This window comes from Alosa sapidissima, chromosome 3, assembly GCF_018492685.1.
Source record: "Alosa sapidissima isolate fAloSap1 chromosome 3, fAloSap1.pri, whole genome shotgun sequence".
In the NCBI taxonomy this organism is placed as follows: Eukaryota; Metazoa; Chordata; class Actinopteri; order Clupeiformes; family Clupeidae; genus Alosa; species Alosa sapidissima.
In genome coordinates, this window is record NC_055959.1 from 25,954,003 (window position 1) to 25,973,429 (window position 19,427).

The 19,427-nt window shown below is 43.5% G+C and overlaps 1 protein-coding gene across 1 annotated transcript; it reads left to right on the forward strand.

The window, feature by feature from the left end:
• Positions 1-2,954: 2,954 nt before the first annotated feature.
• Positions 2,955-19,169, forward strand: carm1 (coactivator-associated arginine methyltransferase 1). The gene is given in 17 exon segments (XM_042087039.1): positions 2,955-3,482; positions 5,470-5,595; positions 6,028-6,134; positions 6,362-6,466; positions 6,769-6,879; positions 7,338-7,515; positions 8,033-8,123; positions 9,110-9,191; positions 10,165-10,250; positions 10,543-10,632; positions 12,170-12,307; positions 12,472-12,561; positions 12,828-12,849; positions 12,851-12,941; positions 15,091-15,168; positions 15,408-15,476; positions 17,275-19,169. Coding segments are annotated over 17 exon segments (1,785 nt in total). The 5' UTR covers positions 2,955-3,301; the 3' UTR covers positions 17,415-19,169.
• Positions 19,170-19,427: the final 258 nt, after the last annotated feature.

A 19,427-nucleotide genomic window follows, 5' to 3' on the forward strand; every position in this document is an offset into this window, starting at 1 on the left:
GCAACTAAGCTACACCTGCGCCAAATTACCACAGCCTGCACGTCTTACCTGCAGCGAAATGTAACGAAAGCTGCAAGTAGCCCCTAAATGGCTCTCCTCCACGGCAAACCAAACAACAAAACCTCAATCAATTAGATCGCCAACCGAAATCTCAGTAAATAACCAAATACTAACTTATCAATTGAAAAAAATAAACAATTTCAGCGCGAGTCTCCCCAATTTATAATTTACTGCACAGGCAATTTACGCCCGTCAGTAAGGCCAATTCAAAACAGCGTTCAAAACCAATTAAATTACCTACCAAATTCTGGAAAAAATCCCGGACGAGCCCCCATAGGTGACATGCCGGCTCGATGCATGAAACATGAATGGGGAGGCCACACGCTGATTCCATAATAATTAAGATAACTTATTAATTAAAGGTAAATTTAACAGAGACTAAATGATAACGTGGTGTAGTGCAAGTCAGTAGCCTAGAAATCTAGACGCGCCCCTGGCTAGTCTAGGGGCTAGTCTAGCAACTCTCCGTTGGCTTGTGAGCTCCAGAAATCGAAACTTAATCAGGGCATTGAAATCGTGTATAGAGTCGTTTGGTGGGCTTAACATAATGATTGATGGCAGAGTTGCAACGGTTTGGCTTGAATTCCCTGCTACTTGAAAACAAATATCCTATTGCGTGCAGAGGGAATTTGAAAGACAACTGATTATCCCGCCCCTCGGACTGAGCACTGCGAACGGTGAGTGCCCAGACCCTACATTTTAATGTGTGTCTGGCTCGCCAGGCTAGCAAGTCAGTATAATGGAAGGAAACCAAAAGTGTCATGCAAAATCAGTTTAGGGGTTTAACAGCCGAAGGACAACGAAAGCTAAAAGCCAGGAGGAGGAAGCCGGCTGGCTGTTGTGAACGCAGGAGATTTATAGTCCTGCCAATCAGGCACACCTGAACACCAACACCTGCTCAACAGGAATAGAGAGAGAGAGCGGTAGAGAGCACAGGCACACCAAACAGGGCGGGGTCGAAGACCTGCCAATATCCGTTACACCTCTAAATCAGATTAAACACCAAAACCACTTTCCTAGGCTGAATAATGCTTAACTATGTGTTTATACAGATTACACATTGTGGAACACTTACATGCAAAAACACACTGGCTCTTAAAGATTCAACAACCATTTCCATTGATTCAAAGGGCCAAAATGTCAAAATAGACACCAATTTTCCAACAAACCAGTCTGAAATAAGCCAAGAAATTCACTCTTTGAAAATAAAAGAATGTTCCTCAACAATGCAAGATTCTAAAATTCCATGTTAAGTTAGATGGGGTCAGATATTCTTTAGAATGTGTATTCTACAACATTCTAATTACAGTTTTGTCAGTATTTGCTGAAGAATAATGCATAAAACAACCCTCATTTTAACATATTTCCACCACCTGGATTTTCATGGTGTTTTACTATGGTGTTTAGATCACCAATTGAAATATAAAAATGTGAAAATAAATTCTGTTGCAATTAATTTTGGGTCAGACCTTTGCCTGGACTATTAGCTCATTGTGGTAGCTATACGTAATTACATTATGCCCTGTTTGTCTATGTTAACAAACAATGTCAAAAAACGTATAATACATTTTGTGTTTGTCTTGATGTAAGTAATCAACTCAGTAATTTTCATGGTGACATGTGAAGGTTAATTGTTTCCCCTATCTGCGTGAGAAAAATACTGTAGGCGCAGTACTTTCCCCTATTGGGATACTTCGGGGCTTTTTTTCCCTTACTCAGGACATATTGAGGATACAAAATCAAAGGTTTTCTTCTGTTGCAATTTGTTCAACCTTTTTTCATAAAATGACTGGACTCTCCCTCAGCCTGTTACAGCGTAAGTCAGGGGTGTCAAACTCAAATTCACAGGGGGCCAAAATTAAGAAATGGGAGTATGTCGCGGGCCAAGCTCAACATTTATTGAATAACCGATGTTTTTATTGAATTAAAACTGTATACACACAAGAAAAAATAGAATGCAGGCATTTCTGAATATAGCCTAATAGAAAAAATATATTGAATATCTGAATAGAAAAAATATATTGGCCTATTTTTTGCAGGTGAACTATAAAAATTGTAAATAACATTTAACAATTATCAAAATTGTAATTGTAACTATTAACAGTTAACAAACTCTCCATCTGAGAATGGCCGTGCGCGATATCCTGCAGTAAAACTCGCTTTTACAGCAGCATTACTTTGTGACTTGGCTTGTCTGCCTTGAAAGCAGACTTGCTTTCAATTCTCCCACTTTCTGTAGCTTAAGCTTCGCATCCAGATCTTTGTATTTGTCTTCATGTTTAGTTTCGTAGTGCCGTTTTATGTTGTAGGCCTACTCTTTAGTGACAGCTACGGTGAATCCACATACCAAGCAAACGGATTTGTTCTTGAATAATATGAACATATAATCGTTTTCCCACCTATCTTGAAAGCTCCGATTATCAATCTTTCGCTTCGCAATTTTCGTTGATAGTTTGTCTGGTTGCATGGATACGTGTTTTGTTTAACGATGCAACTCATTTTGGGATTTGAAGTGTTATCGGTGTATGATACACTATATGTACAGTATGTAGCAACTTGATGGGCTGCGTTGCCCTGGGTTGCGCTCATGCGCTGAATAGAATAGCGTGCTAGGCCAGCTCTAACGTGGATGCGCTGATATGGATGCGCTGTATAAACTACGTGGTGGGCCACTTCTAATACAGATTGAATAATGACCTCGTGGGCCACAAATAAGCAGCACGCGGGCTAAAAATGGCCCGCGGGCCTGAGTTTGACATCCCTGGCGTAAGTTAATAGTATGCTGTTAAAAACCGCAGGACATACCATATGAGTTCATGAAACAGTAGTAGTAAAATAGAATAGCAGGTTTGTTGGTATTTTCAACTCAACTGATAAGATCAGCGTGCATTGTGCAAAAGTGTTACACCATTCCATTAGATTACCTTGGTGTATCAGCCTAAATGTCAGATTCAGTCCTGTATACCTTGCACTACGTCTTGTGCTTGTGAGGTAGGCTATATAATAGGCCTAAGCTTCCATGGCATACATCACAACACCAACTCGATATCTTCAATAGTGCATAGGCTAAGGCTACCGAAATTCCCTTGTCCATCTACAAAAAAATAGATTTCCGATTCTTAAGACGGGCGATGTCGTGAGACAGATTGCAGTTCCATACAATCACCGCACAGTGGAGTTCGAGAGTTGGGCCTCCTTTTCCTGTTGAGTGAATGCGTCCAAGTGCGGTTCGAGCGATTGGATGTGCGCTGCTGCGAGCTGTCTCTCCTCTAGATCGAAGATGGCGGTGTCCGTATTCCCCGGCGTGCGGCTCCTCTCTGTCGGAGACGCAAACGGCGACATACAGCGGCATTCAGAACAGCAACCTCTACGGCTGGAGGTGAAAACCACCCAGGATGCGGCCCTGATAAACCTCTCCAACAGTAAGCAATTTAATCCTTACACAAAGCCCCCACGGGCCTGGAGGCTTTACACTAACGCTATTCATCACTCCGCTGTAATTGTAACTACATGTGTGCATGTCTATAGAGTGAGTTAGCGAAGGAGCTCGTATTCTCCAAAACCAGACACCGCGAATCAAACAATTGGTCTGGACTTCACGTAATTTGCAAAATGCTTCAGCAGCGTGTTGCTGAAAGGATCATATCTGTAGTAAAGCAAAGGCTACATAGTTATTCATAATCATCGATACACCATGCCGTCTTTGATTGTAACACCAGAGCGGCCTCAGGTAACATAGCCAGCTAGCGTGCTAACTATCTTGCTAACTTGTTTCCCTCCAGATCAGGAGAAAGTGGCCAAAGTAAGCTAGTGTTCACGTTATTTGGTTTGTTACATGTAACACTCGGGCCTTTTCAGAGGACTGTTTTATGTCTATATAGGTTTTCTGCTACCTACCACCAGTTGGCAACAACAGCTAACCATACAATACATGCTTCTGTAAAATAACGTTATCACAGGCTCGCCAGTACATCTCTGCTTAGCGTGTAACATTTTCCAGACGTTTTCTAGCTGGTGACGTTTAACATGGAACTGAAGGAAGCTTTGCTACAAATGTGTCATTTTAGTGATTATCTTCTGTTCTTCCCCTGGATTAGGGCTAGCCTAGTTGTTTTGGCTTCTTAGTTAGGGTAATGTTTTTATTTGTATTGCGTACAGTTGATTTACGCTGGCGCTAAGCAGAACTCGCTCGTGCCACCTTTCTGTATGCCCACTAAAACTAAGAGTAGAATTAAAAATAGATAAATTGTGAAAACCTTGCCACTGTGCTAATAACTAGCTACTTACGTATTCATCTTTGTTCCTCTACTAACAATGGCAGGGCGCCCGCCTCCCATCACTTTAGCTCCTTCAGTGGTAGGCTGCTTTTGTGTCGGATGGCACGGCGCAGTGATGCTCCTCCGACCAGTGCAATTTTAACGAGGCTAAATGATGCTACCCAAACTTGATTAATTGTGGCGTGAGAACATTGTTTATGACTACTCTTGCATGTTATCCTAGCCTGCCAGTGTTGCCATCATGGATAGATATATCTATGATGGAAACAACCTCATTCATGTACACAACTGTACCGCCGCCAACGGTGTCTCATTGTTTGTGTTTTATGGTACTGTCTGTACTTTCAACGTGACCAATAGGCAATCCGATTATAAAAGAGTAGGCTATTTGCTTTTTGTCCCCTGTGGACTTTTCAACTGAATCCTACTTTTGGCTGGAGCGCCTCTAGTAGATAAGGTCTGGGGGGAATTTTAAGAGCAAGCACTAGAGAGCAATGACTAAATATTTTAAAACATGCAGTCTTTACACTTCTCACAGTGCAGAATAAGAAATTAAGTGCTTCATCCTGAATCCATCCAGAATTGCGAAGAGGAGTTTGCACATTAATATTTAATTTAATCTTCTCATTTTCTTACAAACTCTGTTACATAAACAAGCAGCTGTTGCATTTGGAACAGGCAGGCGTGTCCCAATGTTGGAGCCGAAGGAGGAATAGATAACCAAGTCTGTTTGAAATGAAGGATTTCTGACCCAGGCTTGTTTGCTTTGTGGACTCCTATTGAGTATAACCTTAGGTTGATTCAGTTGTAAATTATCACTTTATATGTCTCATCTTTGCGCAACGCAAGACAGAATTTGTCTTTCATGCCCATGCATAGATACTAACTCTGGTGACTGGGCAGGTGAAGAAGGAGGTGAAGATACCAGGACTACACATGGATCTTTCTAATAAACATGCTTTTTTTTTCTCCTTGAGAATGACATCAAGCTGGGAGTTGGTTCATGTGTTCCTCTGGGTCCAGTAAAGGCTATGTAGAACCTTAGAGAGCTTACTTATGTCATTATTGGGTTTCACCATAGCTTCTGTAGCGATGTGTCTGACACATCCACCTATCTCCCCACTTTTCACAGCAGAAGAGACCTGCGTGTTCAAATGCTCCATCTCCCAGGACACAGAATGCAGCCGCGTGGGCAAGCAGTCCTTCATTGTCACCCTCGGGTGCAACAGTGTACTGCTTCAGTTCCCATCCCAAACAGGTACGTGAGGCCACCAGGGTGTATTTTGACTATATTGAGGACTATATGACAAACATTGACAGACCGATATAACTGGTAACTGACTGATGCTGCTTTCTGTGGTGAATGCAGTGTGGTTGGATCACACAGCTCTTTCCTCCCAATGTAAGTCAGCTACTGTATGCCGAGTAGAACATTTTAACTATGTTGTATTAATTGTTATGGCCTGTACTAAACTGATTAGATTAGTGAATAAATTGAGGGAGGATGGCCTTTTTGTATGTCCAAAGACATAAGGACTTTAAACCAGTTGCCAATCTATTTGGAGAAGGATGGCAGCTTTGAACTGCATTTCTTGATTGTTCTGTGGCTTTTGAAATAGTCCATGAGCTCACTCTATTCTCTGATGGCTTGTTTGTCCATGGCGTCTCTGTTCCCTCTCCCTCCCTGCAGAGTTCTCGTCCTTCTACAACATCCTGAAGAACTGCCGTGGACACAGAGGAGAGCAGTCAGTCTTCAGCGACAGGACAGAGGAATCCTCTGCTGTACAGTATTTCCAGGTTGGTATACTATGGCAAACACACACACACACACTAAGGTGCTGCATTTTACTGTTCAGTGGCCTCTGTAATGGATTTCTAAAGCTTTAGTAAATGCCTTTGTCGTACAGTTTTAAGAATACAGAATTGACCGCACTCACTGACACTTCAACGACATGATGGATGTCTGTATAGATGTATAATGACGGTAAACAGTGGCACTGACTCTGATTTTCCTTGTGCTCCAGTTCTATGGCTACCTCTCCCAGCAGCAGAACATGATGCAGGACTATGTTAGAACTGGAACATACCAGCGGGCAATTCTTCAGAATCACACAGACTTCAAGGACAAAGTACCAGAGCTTTTCTAGCTGTTTTCAATTCAGGCTTGTGTTCAGCATCATATGACTGTTTTGTCATGAAAATGTTGTTAATGGCCTTATTAGGAGTAGGGATGTGCTGTTGATTGCCTTCATAATACGTCTATGATATTATTAGCCAAGATTAACCCTGACAGTGACTATATTTGTTTAATGTTTTCTTACACATTTATAATCTTCCCTGGAAAATAGCTTTCTAAACTCTGGCAAAGTGTTTATTTACTGGCAATGTTTATTTACTATCGCATACCACCACCCATGTCTGTTTCTGTCAGGTGGTGTTGGATGTGGGCTGCGGGTCTGGGATCCTCTCCTTCTTTGCTGCCCAGGCTGGAGCGAGGAAGGTGTATGCAGTGGAGGCTAGCACCATGGCCCAGCATGCAGAGGTAAAGGCAGCACTGTCCTGCTGCAGGTTGCAAAGCACGCTTGCATGTTTGGAGTCCATTGTTGATTTTATATCAGGGTTATCAAAGGGGCAATAAGAAAGACAAATATGACCGCTTTGCAATGGCCCTAGCAAATACCTTCTGCATCCATGACCAAGAAAATAAATAGTTCTAAGTGATTGAAAAATGTGGGTTACTGGTTGCATTTAAGTGTACATTCACATTGTTTTTCTTATTGTTTTGTTTTTTTAATTGGTGATGTACTGTACCCTAAATTCATACTACACAAATTGAAATGAATGTCTTTGTGAACTTTGGCCTCACACATAGGAACCATCCATGTAGACACGTGCCAAGTGCCATCGTTTTTAGTTTAGTTAAAATGTTGTTAGTAGTCACTTTAGCGGTGCCATTCGGTGCGTACGAGTTGAGTTACTAAGAGTGATTTCCTGTTGCAGGTCCTAGTAAACAGTAACCGGCTGAACGACCGGGTGGTGGTGATCCCTGGGAAGGTGGAGGAGGTGAGCCTGCCGGAGCAGGTAGATATAATCATCTCGGAGCCCATGGGCTACATGCTCTTTAACGAACGCATGCTGGAGAGCTACCTGCACGCCAAGAAGTTCCTCAAAAGCAACGGTGAGTCACCAAAGAGGTGGAGGAGGAGGAAAGAGAGGAGATAATTGCTGAAACTTTTGATGGCAGAGGGTTGGTCTCTCAAGCTGCTGTGCATGCCTTCTAACAAAGCTGTCACAACATAGCTCAAAGCCCAGCAGTGAGAAGAACAAAAGCACGATAAAAAGAATTCGAAAAAAAGAAAGTAGCGATTAGGAGATTCTTTTGTTGACTGGAGAAAGAAAGGAAAGCAAATGGAGAGTCATTGCAGCCAAGCTCACTTGCCATGTCTATCACACACTTCAGCTAGAGCTCATCATCTTTGAGCTTGTCGCCTCAGACAACCAGCAACACCATTGTCGTTTGGTTGAGAGTTAGAGGGTCTGCATTAGCTAAGTAACGTGAGAGTGGGCAGTTGTGTGGGATATGGTCCAGATCCTTTGTCCCTTCACCACTGTCAGAGCTGAGAGCTAGGAGCATGTCCTTATTTTATGTCCATAAAATTCACCAGTATGTCCATCTTTTTCTCACACATGCTCAGGTAAAATGTTCCCAACCATCGGTGACGTGCACTTGGCACCCTTCACAGATGAGCAGCTGTACATGGAGCAGTTCACCAAGGCCAATTTCTGGTGAGGCCCAGGCCTGGGCGTGTGTGTGTGTGGTGACAAAGGGGCTTTGAAGGGAGAGACGGGAAAAGCTGAGAGGCTCAGAGAGAAAGCAGTCACAGGGAGTCCATTTACAGGTACATGTACTAATTTAGCAAGACACTGGCCCAATCCCAAGTCCAGACTCACAGACTTTGCCGCTCGTTCTCGCGAAATTCGTAAGGGCTTAGGGCTGTCCCAAATGTCGCATTTCAAAGGGCGTGAGGGTTTGAATTCACACTTACTGGCACTTACCAAGCCCTTTCCATTAGTCTGCATCAGTGCAGACTTCACCAAACGGAATTACCCACAGTTTAAAGTGTTGTGATGTTTACTGCGGTAACCATAGGGAAATCCGGAAATTACAAAGGTAGACGACAACATGTGAGTGCGTAAAGACGTGTAAAATCTATTTTAGAAGATTGGTAGATTTTTTTCGAACGTACGCGCCGCTATCACGTCTGGTGTAGCTACTTCCATTGATTATAGTGGAAGCTATTTGTTGCAGCAGACGCATCGCGAACGGAACGCTTCAGTTACGCGCCTGGTGTAGCTTCCCACTTAGTCCATAGTCCTCAGGGCTCACTCTGGGATTCAGCCACTTTTGGAGAGAGAGAGAGAGAGAGACAGAGACAGAAGTGATTCCATGAACACTGACATTTACTCATTTAGCAGACACTTGTCCTTAGTACTACTGTGCAGTGACAGACACACACATGAATGGAAGGAGGATTAGTGGTTGGGACATGAAGGATGGAAAGGAAGAAATAAGAGGCTGGCCTCAAGGTTATTTTTCTTAAGTGATGGTTCTCCTGTCATTAAAAGAGGCAAAATGTCAAGACAGAAGAAGAAGAAGAACCAAAAAGAGCCTCTTGATGTTTGTTCCTTCCACTCCTCACTGACTCTCTTACTTATGGGTTTGTTCTGCCAGTCATTTATTCCTTTCATGATCCCTTGCTTCCTGTTGTCAGGTACCAGCCATCCTTCCACGGCGTGGATCTCTCAGCACTTAGAGGAGCTGCTGTGGATGAGTACTTCCGCCAGCCCATTGTGGTAAGAACAAGAGATGGAGGAGCCCTATCACAGCTTAAACCTCCCTCCTCTCTCTGCCTGTCTTTCTTTCTTCTCTCTTGCTCTGTCTCCTTTTGTTTGTAATAAAAACCATTGCCAGGGTACATTTTGTGGTCGCTGGGGATTGGGATTCAGGGGAACTGTGTGTGGGGTTTGTATGGGGGAGGGGGAGGGCTCACATAAGGACACTTCCTGTAGGTGTGTTTGTGGATGTGTGGGATGGGAGGAGAACAGTCAGCATGTTGAAAGTGGGTGTTTGAGGAAAAAGTAAATTTAGTCTGTGTAGGCGTGAGACCAGCAGTGCAGTCTGCACTCGTTTAGCGCACACCACAGTGGAGCACATCTTGTATCCACAGTGCCTCATTCTCACCCCGCACTCTTTTCTTTCTCACTCTGTGAGATTTGCTCACCCTCCGTGTGTGTGTGAGGGAGGGAGCAGTCTGTTGAGAAGGACATTTGTCATCCGAAAGCCCTGCGGGAGTGTTAGTGTGTCTCAGGATTTATGCATGATCTGCTCATTCACACCAGCTGAGGTGTTGGATTCTGTGACAGTTTGACATGTGCGTGCGTATTCTCCGACTCCTCCAGCAGTAGTCAGAAGCAGGGGCCTGTCTCTTGCCCGTGTCTGTGTTCCACTGCTGGGACAGTAATAAGCTGTGACAGTGGTCTTTCTCTGACTGGTGCTGTTTTAGTGCCTGCAGTGGCCAGACCCCCTCTGGACCTCTTTGAGCGTGAGCTGAGCCCCTGTGAGATGGTGGGCCTGCTCCAGACAGGTGGTCCAACATGGTACCATTCAGATTCAGTTCAGAAACGGAGCCCACAGAATTATATGTGTGAGCTAGAAAGGTGTTGCATGTATAGTAATAGAAATCAAGATGTGACTGACTGACTGTCTTACATAAAGATGTTGGTTAATTCTTCTCTCTTTCTCTCTCTGTCTCTACACACATATAAGGACACCTTTGACATCAGGATCCTCATGGCAAAGTCTGTGAAATACACGGTCAACTTCCTGGAGACTAAAGAGGAAGATTTATACAAGTATGTGTCTACATCTGCTTGAGATATATTTAACATTTAACAATTTCTTTTGTTTTCCTACAATACTCAAATATTGCATGAAACAAAAGTTCTAGAATGTATCAGAAACACCATATGGTATCATTGTGAAGAGATTGTAATTTTTGATTAAAAAAAATAGCAGCAAAATTCTCTACATCCTGATCAGAATCCTGTCTTTCTGCAAAGAATGTTATGACGACGATCTTTTTAATTGTGTGTTCTGGAATAGCGTTCTGAATTGTTGAAATTAAATGTTTTCACTCTTTGTCAGGATCGAGATCCCCTTCAAATTCCACATGCTCCACTCTGGCTTGGTCCACGGGCTGGCCTTCTGGTTCGACGTGGCGTTCGTGGGATCTGTGTAAGTTACTCTCTCCCATCTGCGCAAAGTGTCCCACACTGACATGAACTAACAGCTGGTTGTGTAGTCCTCTTTTTAGAAGTATTTTTAACAGTAACAGATTGTCCTTGAAGCTTTGTATTTGGGCACTTTTTTTGTTAAAAATACTTTCCCCACGCTTTTTTTTTTCTACCTGGGTGACATTGAGACAGTGGCTTTGTTTATGGACCCTTTCAAGAGAGTTCCATTATCAGCATCATAGTTGGCCCCACAAGGCTTCCTTTTTAACATTCCATATGTTATCTTAATGTAGAGGAAGTAGATTGGGGCCCAAATAGAACGTTCAAGCATTGTTTTTGTTTTTATTGATGAAAGGGTCTATAGACCCTTTCAACAAAGTAAACAAAAACAATGCTTGAACATTCTAATGGAACTCTCTTGAAAGGGTCCATACAGTGAGTCGCTGCTGCTCTTGCTCCTGCTGCTGCAGCTGAGAGTTAGGTCAATAAAGAGCAGCGGCGCGTGTCATAGGCAACATACTCAGGAACTCATAAAGCCAACTGTCCTTCAGGAGAGACAGAGCAGTGGATTGAAATAGAGGAGGGGGAGGTGAAGAAAGATGGAGGTCATCTGTTCTCCGTTAGACATCGGGCTAAGGGGCTTTTATTTGAGGTAGGTGGAGGTAACTTCGGTGACTGGTTTGGATGGGGCCAAGGTCAGAGCACTGGATGCTTTGAACGTGTTGAACTCTCCATTGCTGAACATTGATATGGTTATTTGTTTGGCTTTGTACTGTTCATTATCTTTGATTTGGTCCATCTTGCTCACTACATTCTGCCAGTCAAGTGGAGCTTTTTGCGTCCATAATGCTGCAGTGGCAGAATAAGCTGCTTATCCCCATACACTCCTTTGCCTGGGGTTTCCCATGCTGCCTTACGCGCACAATTTTATTTACGCTGCTAGGCAGCCTGGATTCCATGGACTTTGTTTTCACCTCAACGAAGGAACCAATCACAAAACGGAGGGGGGACAGCAAGATGATGACACACCGAAGCGGTTATGAGCTACGTAAAGACTCATTTGATAGACATTCGTAGCGCCCAATAAACGGCTTTGGGCATTCGTAAACCACATTTCAAAGACGAGAAAATGAACATGTAGTTCCGAGACCCCATCTCAATGAGATGAGGTTTGGCGTTAGCCAGGCTATACACTTTTAGTATCCAAGCAGTTGCTTAAAAGTCCAGACCTTCTTATGTACCTCAATTCATTTAAAATGTGCCTACTAAAACGCACAGTTGACCTTGACCGCATTAGGTTCTATATTACTGTGTTACGAATTTATACGAAAGTTAGAGTTGCTGCATCTCTGCATTGTTTGGCAATTATTTAGTTTTCAGTTTGTGCAAATGATTTGCCCCTAATGCTCTTTCTCTTGACTGGTCATTTGCTAGCGCTATGCCTCATTTGTAAGTTGTTGTCTATAAAAGCATCTGTTCAAAGAATGTCTTAAAATCTAAACGCACTGACCCCTTTCCCCTCATGCCATCTTTCTCAGGATGACCGTATGGCTGTCCACCGCCCCGACGGAGCCACTCACCCACTGGTACCAGGTGCGCTGCCTGCTACAGTCACCGCTCTTTGCCAAGGCTGGAGACACCATGTCGGGCACTGCCATGCTCGTGGCCAACAAGAGGTGAGGTGACCTGGTGCAGCCACGAGGGGTATTACAGGCCTCCCAGATTAGATTAAGCATTCCTCATTCAGTGTGTTTGTATGGGGGGGGGGGGGGGGGGGGGGGTGATTGGGAGAGGCTGGCTGATGTTTACCTAACTTTGCTCCTCTCCGGTGTGCCCACAGACAGAGCTATGACATCAGCATTGTGGCACAAGTGGACCAGACAGGCTCTAAGTCCAGCAACCTGCTGGACCTGAAGAACCCCTTCTTCCGGTGAGTGAGTACACAATGCCTTGCCCAGTCTTTTTATTTTTTCTTTGTCTTAGCTGATGTTGGAGGGTGATGATGGGTAGAAAGTGTGGTGTGTGTGTGTGTGTGTTTGTGGATTAAGGCTTGAGAGTCTTTAGATATTTTTTGGAGTGTGTATTTTTAAAGGGGGATCTCTGTATATATATGTGTGGGGTTCTGAAAGGGGTACCATCTTTGAGGGTTTATGTTTATGTGTTTTTTTTTTTTTTCTTTCTTTCTTCTTTTGGCAGGTATACAGGCACCACCCCAGCCCCCCCCCCCGGGCTCCCACTACACCTCCCCCTCTGAGAACATGTGGAACACTGGGGGAGCCTACAGCGTGAGCCAGGGCATGGCCGCGTCCGGTACACACTCGCATCGCTTATTCTCACACTGGCCCTGTGCACACCCCACCCCACCCTGTCAGGCGGCCCTCAGATCAGATCATGTCCAGATGTGATTTCTCCCTATTCAATTCACATTTGGAGGCAGAAATGAGCTTCCATTTTCCCAAAAGCTATCAGCTGCCTCCCATCTTTAATAATGGGTTGTTAGACAGCTACAGGAAAACTATTGTTATGCATTCATGTCCATCATTGGCTATGTACAACAGCACACATCGGTTCACAACAAGGTTCACTAGGGATGCACGATATATCGGCGGCCGATATATTATTGGCCGATAAGTGAAAAAATTAAAATATTATTATCGGTCCGATAACAGAATTCTGGCTGATAATTTGCGCCGATATTTTTTAAAGTCCTAATTTAGGCCTACGTAAGGTCTGTCTGGCTACACTGAGCTACTTGAGCTTGGTTATACTTTTTCCTCAATATAATGTCAGCGGTGTGAATGTATTTCACCACTCTAACAAAATCTGTGGATATGCGTTCATTTGGAAATATGTGCATCTCAAAATCGTCTTGTGAATGATCCGCGATTTAACCTTACCAGAGCGGAGCTCAGCCCTATCTAGAGCCGTCTCGTGCTGGTGTGTTTGCACTTTACCGCGCTGATCGGGGAAACAAATAAGCAATATATATATTTGCATTACGTTAGCTTGGGTTTTGTATTACTACCTAGAAATATGCTAACCGTTCCTGCTTCAGTTCCAGACAGGTCATCATAATAAGTTATTAAAACCTTCGGGGCTAACCCCTTTCATTTCTTCTGCAGCAGGTTGTGCGCAACAGAGTAGACGGACATAAGATACAGTCTAAGGAGTTGCAGCTTTATTCAGTTGAAACTAAACATAAGTTTCCCTCACAAACTCTGATTTGGTCACAATACTGTAGCTTATTTCCAGCTGAGCCGTTTATGAGCGTTTAGTCCTAAATTAAAACGATTCATACTCTCTAGCCACTGTCGTCACTGACGTCAGGTTCACTTAAAGGAGCCACACATACTGTAGGGCTAGGCTACTGTTATGTTGTTGACTGCTGCACTATTGAGGACTATTATGAGTTCTGTCCATCATTTGGTGGTAGGTAAAATTACTGCAATAAAATTATGCTTATTAAATGCTTTCCCCAAATCACTTTTCACAATTTTTTTTCAAGAGTAATATTATCGGTTATCGTATCGGTATCGGCCACAACAAACCAATAAATATCGGTTATCGTTATCGGCCCTAAAATTCCATATCGGTGCATCTCTAAGGTTCACCAACATCTTGATATGAATCTGCTCAAATTATAATCTTACCCATGTGCAATATTGCAGGTTAAATGAGGTATACTATGTGCTCTGCCCTGAATCAATTGACAACAATGTTGTCCAGCTGAATTTTGCCATGTCTGTGGTGTGTTGGACATGCGTGGATTACTGGCAGTTGTTTGAGAGGATTGAGGATTATGTATGCAGCTGGCACACCTCTAACATCTGGCCAGAGATCATCTTAAGACTCTGATGTGGCCTGGGCAGACAGACGGACAGTGGTCCTCCTGTGTCAGATGCCGCTTGCCTTTACACTTGTCTCTTCCTCCAGTAGTTTTCCGAATCATGAATTATTCATACAAAAAAGATTTGCAGTCAGGATGGTTTTTCCTCTCCCTGACATGCATATGAATTCCCCTGTGGTACAATGCAGCCATTAGTAGTATACCTAATTATACGTGGTGGAAAGTAAATGTCTTTCATTCCCTGGTTTGTTTCATGGGGGGGTTAGAGAGTAAATGTCTTTCATTCCCTGGTTTGTTTCATGGGGGGTTAGAGATAAATCTGCCATGTGTTTTTTAGCGTGCAGTGTAACTGTAATTATATAAATTAATTGAGCTCAAGTTAATTGGGCTTAGACATTTGTAAGCTGCATATCACCCGTGGCAACTGCCAAAACTTAATTAGAGCGTGTCTTTATTTGGTCGGAGTAGGAGGCAGGCGCGAAATATCTACGGCCATGTCAGGTTATTATATGGCCACCTGCAAATGGGCTGTGATGAGTGTAGTGGGCTCTTGTTAACGGTCTCCTGCCCCCTCCCCCACACCTCTTCTCTCCTCTCCTCTCCTCTTCACAGGGATGCCTGCAGCCTATGACCTGAGCACAGTCATCGGCAGTGGTTCCACGGTCTCCCACAACAACCTCATCCCCCTTGGTACACACACACACTTATTCACCCTCACACTAACTGTGATTTGTTAAGCACTGTACACTAATTAAGTGGGAGAGGGAATAGTAAGTGTTCATCTGAAAGTCAGATGTAATCAAAACATAATGCTATACTACACCAATCTTGTCCATGTCCCTAACGTGATGTGTTTTCCTGTTCTGTTGTCGATTTACTTTGTATCTCTATCTGTGCGTTCTGTGTGTCTCCCTTCCTCTCTAATCTAGTGAATACCGGCATAGTGAACCACACACACTCCAGAATGGGCTCAATCATGAGCACAGGAATAGTTCAGGGTACGTTTGTCTATTTTTAGAGATTTTACTAATGATAGTCCACACAAACAAATAAAACTACTATACCTCCCACAAGTACTGTACATTCCAGTTACCTTTCCTTCACTTCAACACACACTAGGGTTATCCATAGGCTACATCCACACTACTCCCTTTTCGTTTTTAAAAAGACACCATTTAAAACCAATACAATCTTCGTCAAGACTTACATTCGCAATTCCGGAAACCTTGGCTACACTGGACACCTGAAACACAGATCGCATGACTATTCACACAATTCATGCAGATTTGCGGATTTTCCTGTCCCCATTAAAACGCAAAGCTAGAGTTATCACACAAAAATAGGGCAAGCGGCGTTTACAATTTGTTCCGTTTCAGGAGCTCGAAAATGACAGTCAGTGTAGATGAGGGGGGCAGAGACATCAAAAGTGTTTTGGATTCAAACAAAAACAAAATAGTGTGGATGTACAGCCCCAAATCAGAAAAAGTTGTGACGTTGTGTAAAATGCAAATTAAAAAAAAGAATGTGGTGATCTACACATCTCGTAAACCCATATAGCCGCAAAAAGGACATAGACAACAAATGTTGAAATGTTCAAAATGACAATTTGACTATTTCATGGAAAATATACTGTATATTCATTTTGAGTTTTGAGAATGAAATGTTGTTCCATTCTAGCCTGATATAGGATTTCAGCTGCTCAGTCTGGGGTCTTCTTGATCATGTTTTCCATTCCATGATACACCCAATTGGACAGGTCTGGAAGGCAGACAGGCCATTTTAGCACCTGCGTTTTTTTTTTTTTTTTTTGAAATATTTGCGTGGAAAATACATGGTCTGGATGGCCGTATATGCTGCTCAAAACCTGTGTACATGATTCAGAATTAATTGTGCCTTGCCAGATGTGCAAGATGCCCATGCCATAGGCACTAATGCTTCACCTCCACACAGTCATTGATGCTGGGTGTTGAACTGAACACTATATATAACAAGTTGGATAAGTTGAATAGTTGGATAGTCCCTCTCCTTTTTAGCCCAGAGGAGTCCATGATTTCCATAAATAATTTCAAATTTTGATTGGTCTAACCACAGGACCTTTTTACATTTTACTTCAGTTTAAATGGGCTCAGGCCCAGACATGGCATTTCTGTACCATGTTTAAATACAATTTATTATTTTGCATGGTAAAGTTTACACTAGCATTTGTGAATTGAGTATCAAACTGTGCTCATAGAAAGTAGTTACCGGATGTTTTCCTGAGTCCATACAATGATTTTCTTTACAGAAACATGTCTGGTTTTAATGCAGCGTCATCTGAGGTCCAAAAGACCATCACAATCCAATATCTCTGTGATGCTCTTTTTATACCAAATCATGGTGCCAGTTATCCTAATTGGTTGTAAATATTCATTAGTTTGTTGTCTTTATTACACAACTTTCTCAGCATTTTGTTGCCCCCGTCCCAACTTTTTTGAAACATGCTGCTGGTATGAAATTCGAAATTAACCTATTTCCCCTGAAATAGTCAAATTTGTTATTTTCAACATTTGATATGTTGTCTATGTCCTCTTTGCAGGTAAATATGGTTTCACGAGATTGGCAGATTATCACATTCTGTTTTTATTTGCATTTACACAACATCCCAACTTCTTCTGATTTGGGGTTGTAGCCATGGAATTCCAAGTCATGTTTGTAATACTGTGGGGTTATCCCGGTCAGATGTGTATATGTGAATCATGGTCGGTGGAGAAAAGGCCACCCCCATAGGCTGACCTCAATTTAACCTCTCTCTTTCAGGAGCCTCCACTGGCCAGCAGGGTCCCAGCAGCAGCAGCTCTTACTATCCCATCACCAACCAGTTCACAATGGGTGGGCCGGCCATCTCCATGGCGTCTCCCATGGCGATCCCTAGCAACACCATGCACTATGGGAGCTAAGGGCCCCCTGCATGTCGAGCCTCCCAAAACTGACCACAACCAAATCCAGAAAACCAAAACCAGTGCTGCCGTCTTTGTGCTCCATCACCTCTTCTATCAGTCTCTCTCTCTCTCTCTCTCTCTCTCTCTCTCTCTCTCTCTCTCTCTCTCTCTCTCTCTCTCTCTCTCTCTCGTTACATATCCGTCCTCTACTACAGTAGCACCATTTTCAGCGAGCCTGACAGTGGGCCACTGCCGCCGTCAATCCTCTCTCATCCCGCAGCAGCTGCTAAAACAAACATAAAATGTATTCCCAGTTCAGCCACAGGGTGGCAGCGCTGATGAGCACAAAGCTGAACAGAGACTCAAAGACTGGAGAACCACACAGGCAGGTGAGGACGCCAGTCCCACTGGACCAGCCCACCTTTTTTATGCTTCTCAGATGCAGCACACACACACACACACACACAGAATCACGCACATATGCACACATGTCAACGGACTGTAGTAGCAAAGAAGAGAACGTGGAAACTAGTCTCAAAGGAGAGCTCCTCACCTCTGAGCATGGAGTTTGCCGTTTGACTGGGAGTCGTCGGTCACTACACATTGTGCAGTTGGCTTTGCATCCTCCCTTCACACACACTCTCTCTCTCTCTCTCTCTCTCTCTCTCTCTCTGTCTGTCTGTGTGAGCTTGGCCACAATAAGCACCACGGTCTCACCGAGAGCCTGCTCATCTTGGCATGAACTCTACTCTCCGTCTCTCTAGTCTCTAGAAAGATTTTGTCTTCACCGCGGGCCATAGACGCATGTACACTAGTGTAATAACCTTCATCAGGTAGCCAGATGCCCTCCAAAGCATTTTTTAACCCGTCTTTGACAGAGAAAAAAAACAAACTAGTTGGTAGAACCTTCAGATAGTCCAGACTCCATTGCCACTCCAAGGTCTGTTAGTTTTACAGTAGTGCAGTTATGGTTGTCCTGTGTAGACTTGGTGTTCCTAGTGGAGAGACTGCAAGGCTATATAAAATGGCTGTTATCAACCTCCCCCCCCCCACCCTCTCAATCTCAACCAAACCATCATGGATTTTCTTTATGATTAACTCTTTTTGCCAACTGTGCTTTTTGGATGCCACAGCAGAGAAGATTCGCTCCCTTGCCCTGGTCGTGGGACCCGTCACAACCTATTGGGATTGCACTGAGGGGAATGGACAGTCAGACGCACCCAGTGGGGTGGACAGATTGGGGGGTATGCCGGAGTAAATAACGGGAAAGCAGACATGTGGGTGCTCTGTACATACATTGTATCTGGGAAGAGGACAAATTGAAAGATACATCGCTTGAGCAGCAGAATCTGAGTTTACAACCCCACACTGACTCCATGATGTTGTGTATTGGGAGACTTCTGGCAACACGGTGAGAAGTCTGCCCCTTACCCTTACTACCATTTCATCATGTCCCCTCAGATCTGCATCTGGCTCTCACAACTGAAGCCCAACACCTTGTCGTCGTCCCCATGGGTACGTGAAGGCCCTCTCAGAGACATCAGAAATGTGTATGCATTGCTTCCAGTCACATTTTCAGTTTGTTTTGATTTAGCACCTTCTTGGAGGTAAACAGAAAAAACAGTAACGTCTGTTAGTTTGTAGAGTTAACTTTTTTTTGTTTGTTTACTTTTTGTTTATTTTTGTTTTTCTTTCACAAGAAGCAACAAACGATAAAAAGAAAAGGAAAAAAAGAGCAAATTAAATGTTGTGGGAGGAGTCCCATACACAGTCTGTGTGCAGTCTTACTAGACCAGTATTTTTTGTTTGTATAATTCAAGCTTATCTCAGGGAGATAAGGACGGTAGTTATCACAGGCTGCAGGCAACAAGTCCACTTGTTCTAATGCCATGTACATTTCCCTGGAAAAAGCCCAGGAGGGCCTCTAGGGGTGGCAGAACTTTCCCCCTCCCATCTCAACAGCAAGTGAAGTCTGACTGCTATCGTACAAGAATAACTGAATTAGGTCAATAAAATGTCACCAATTTCTAC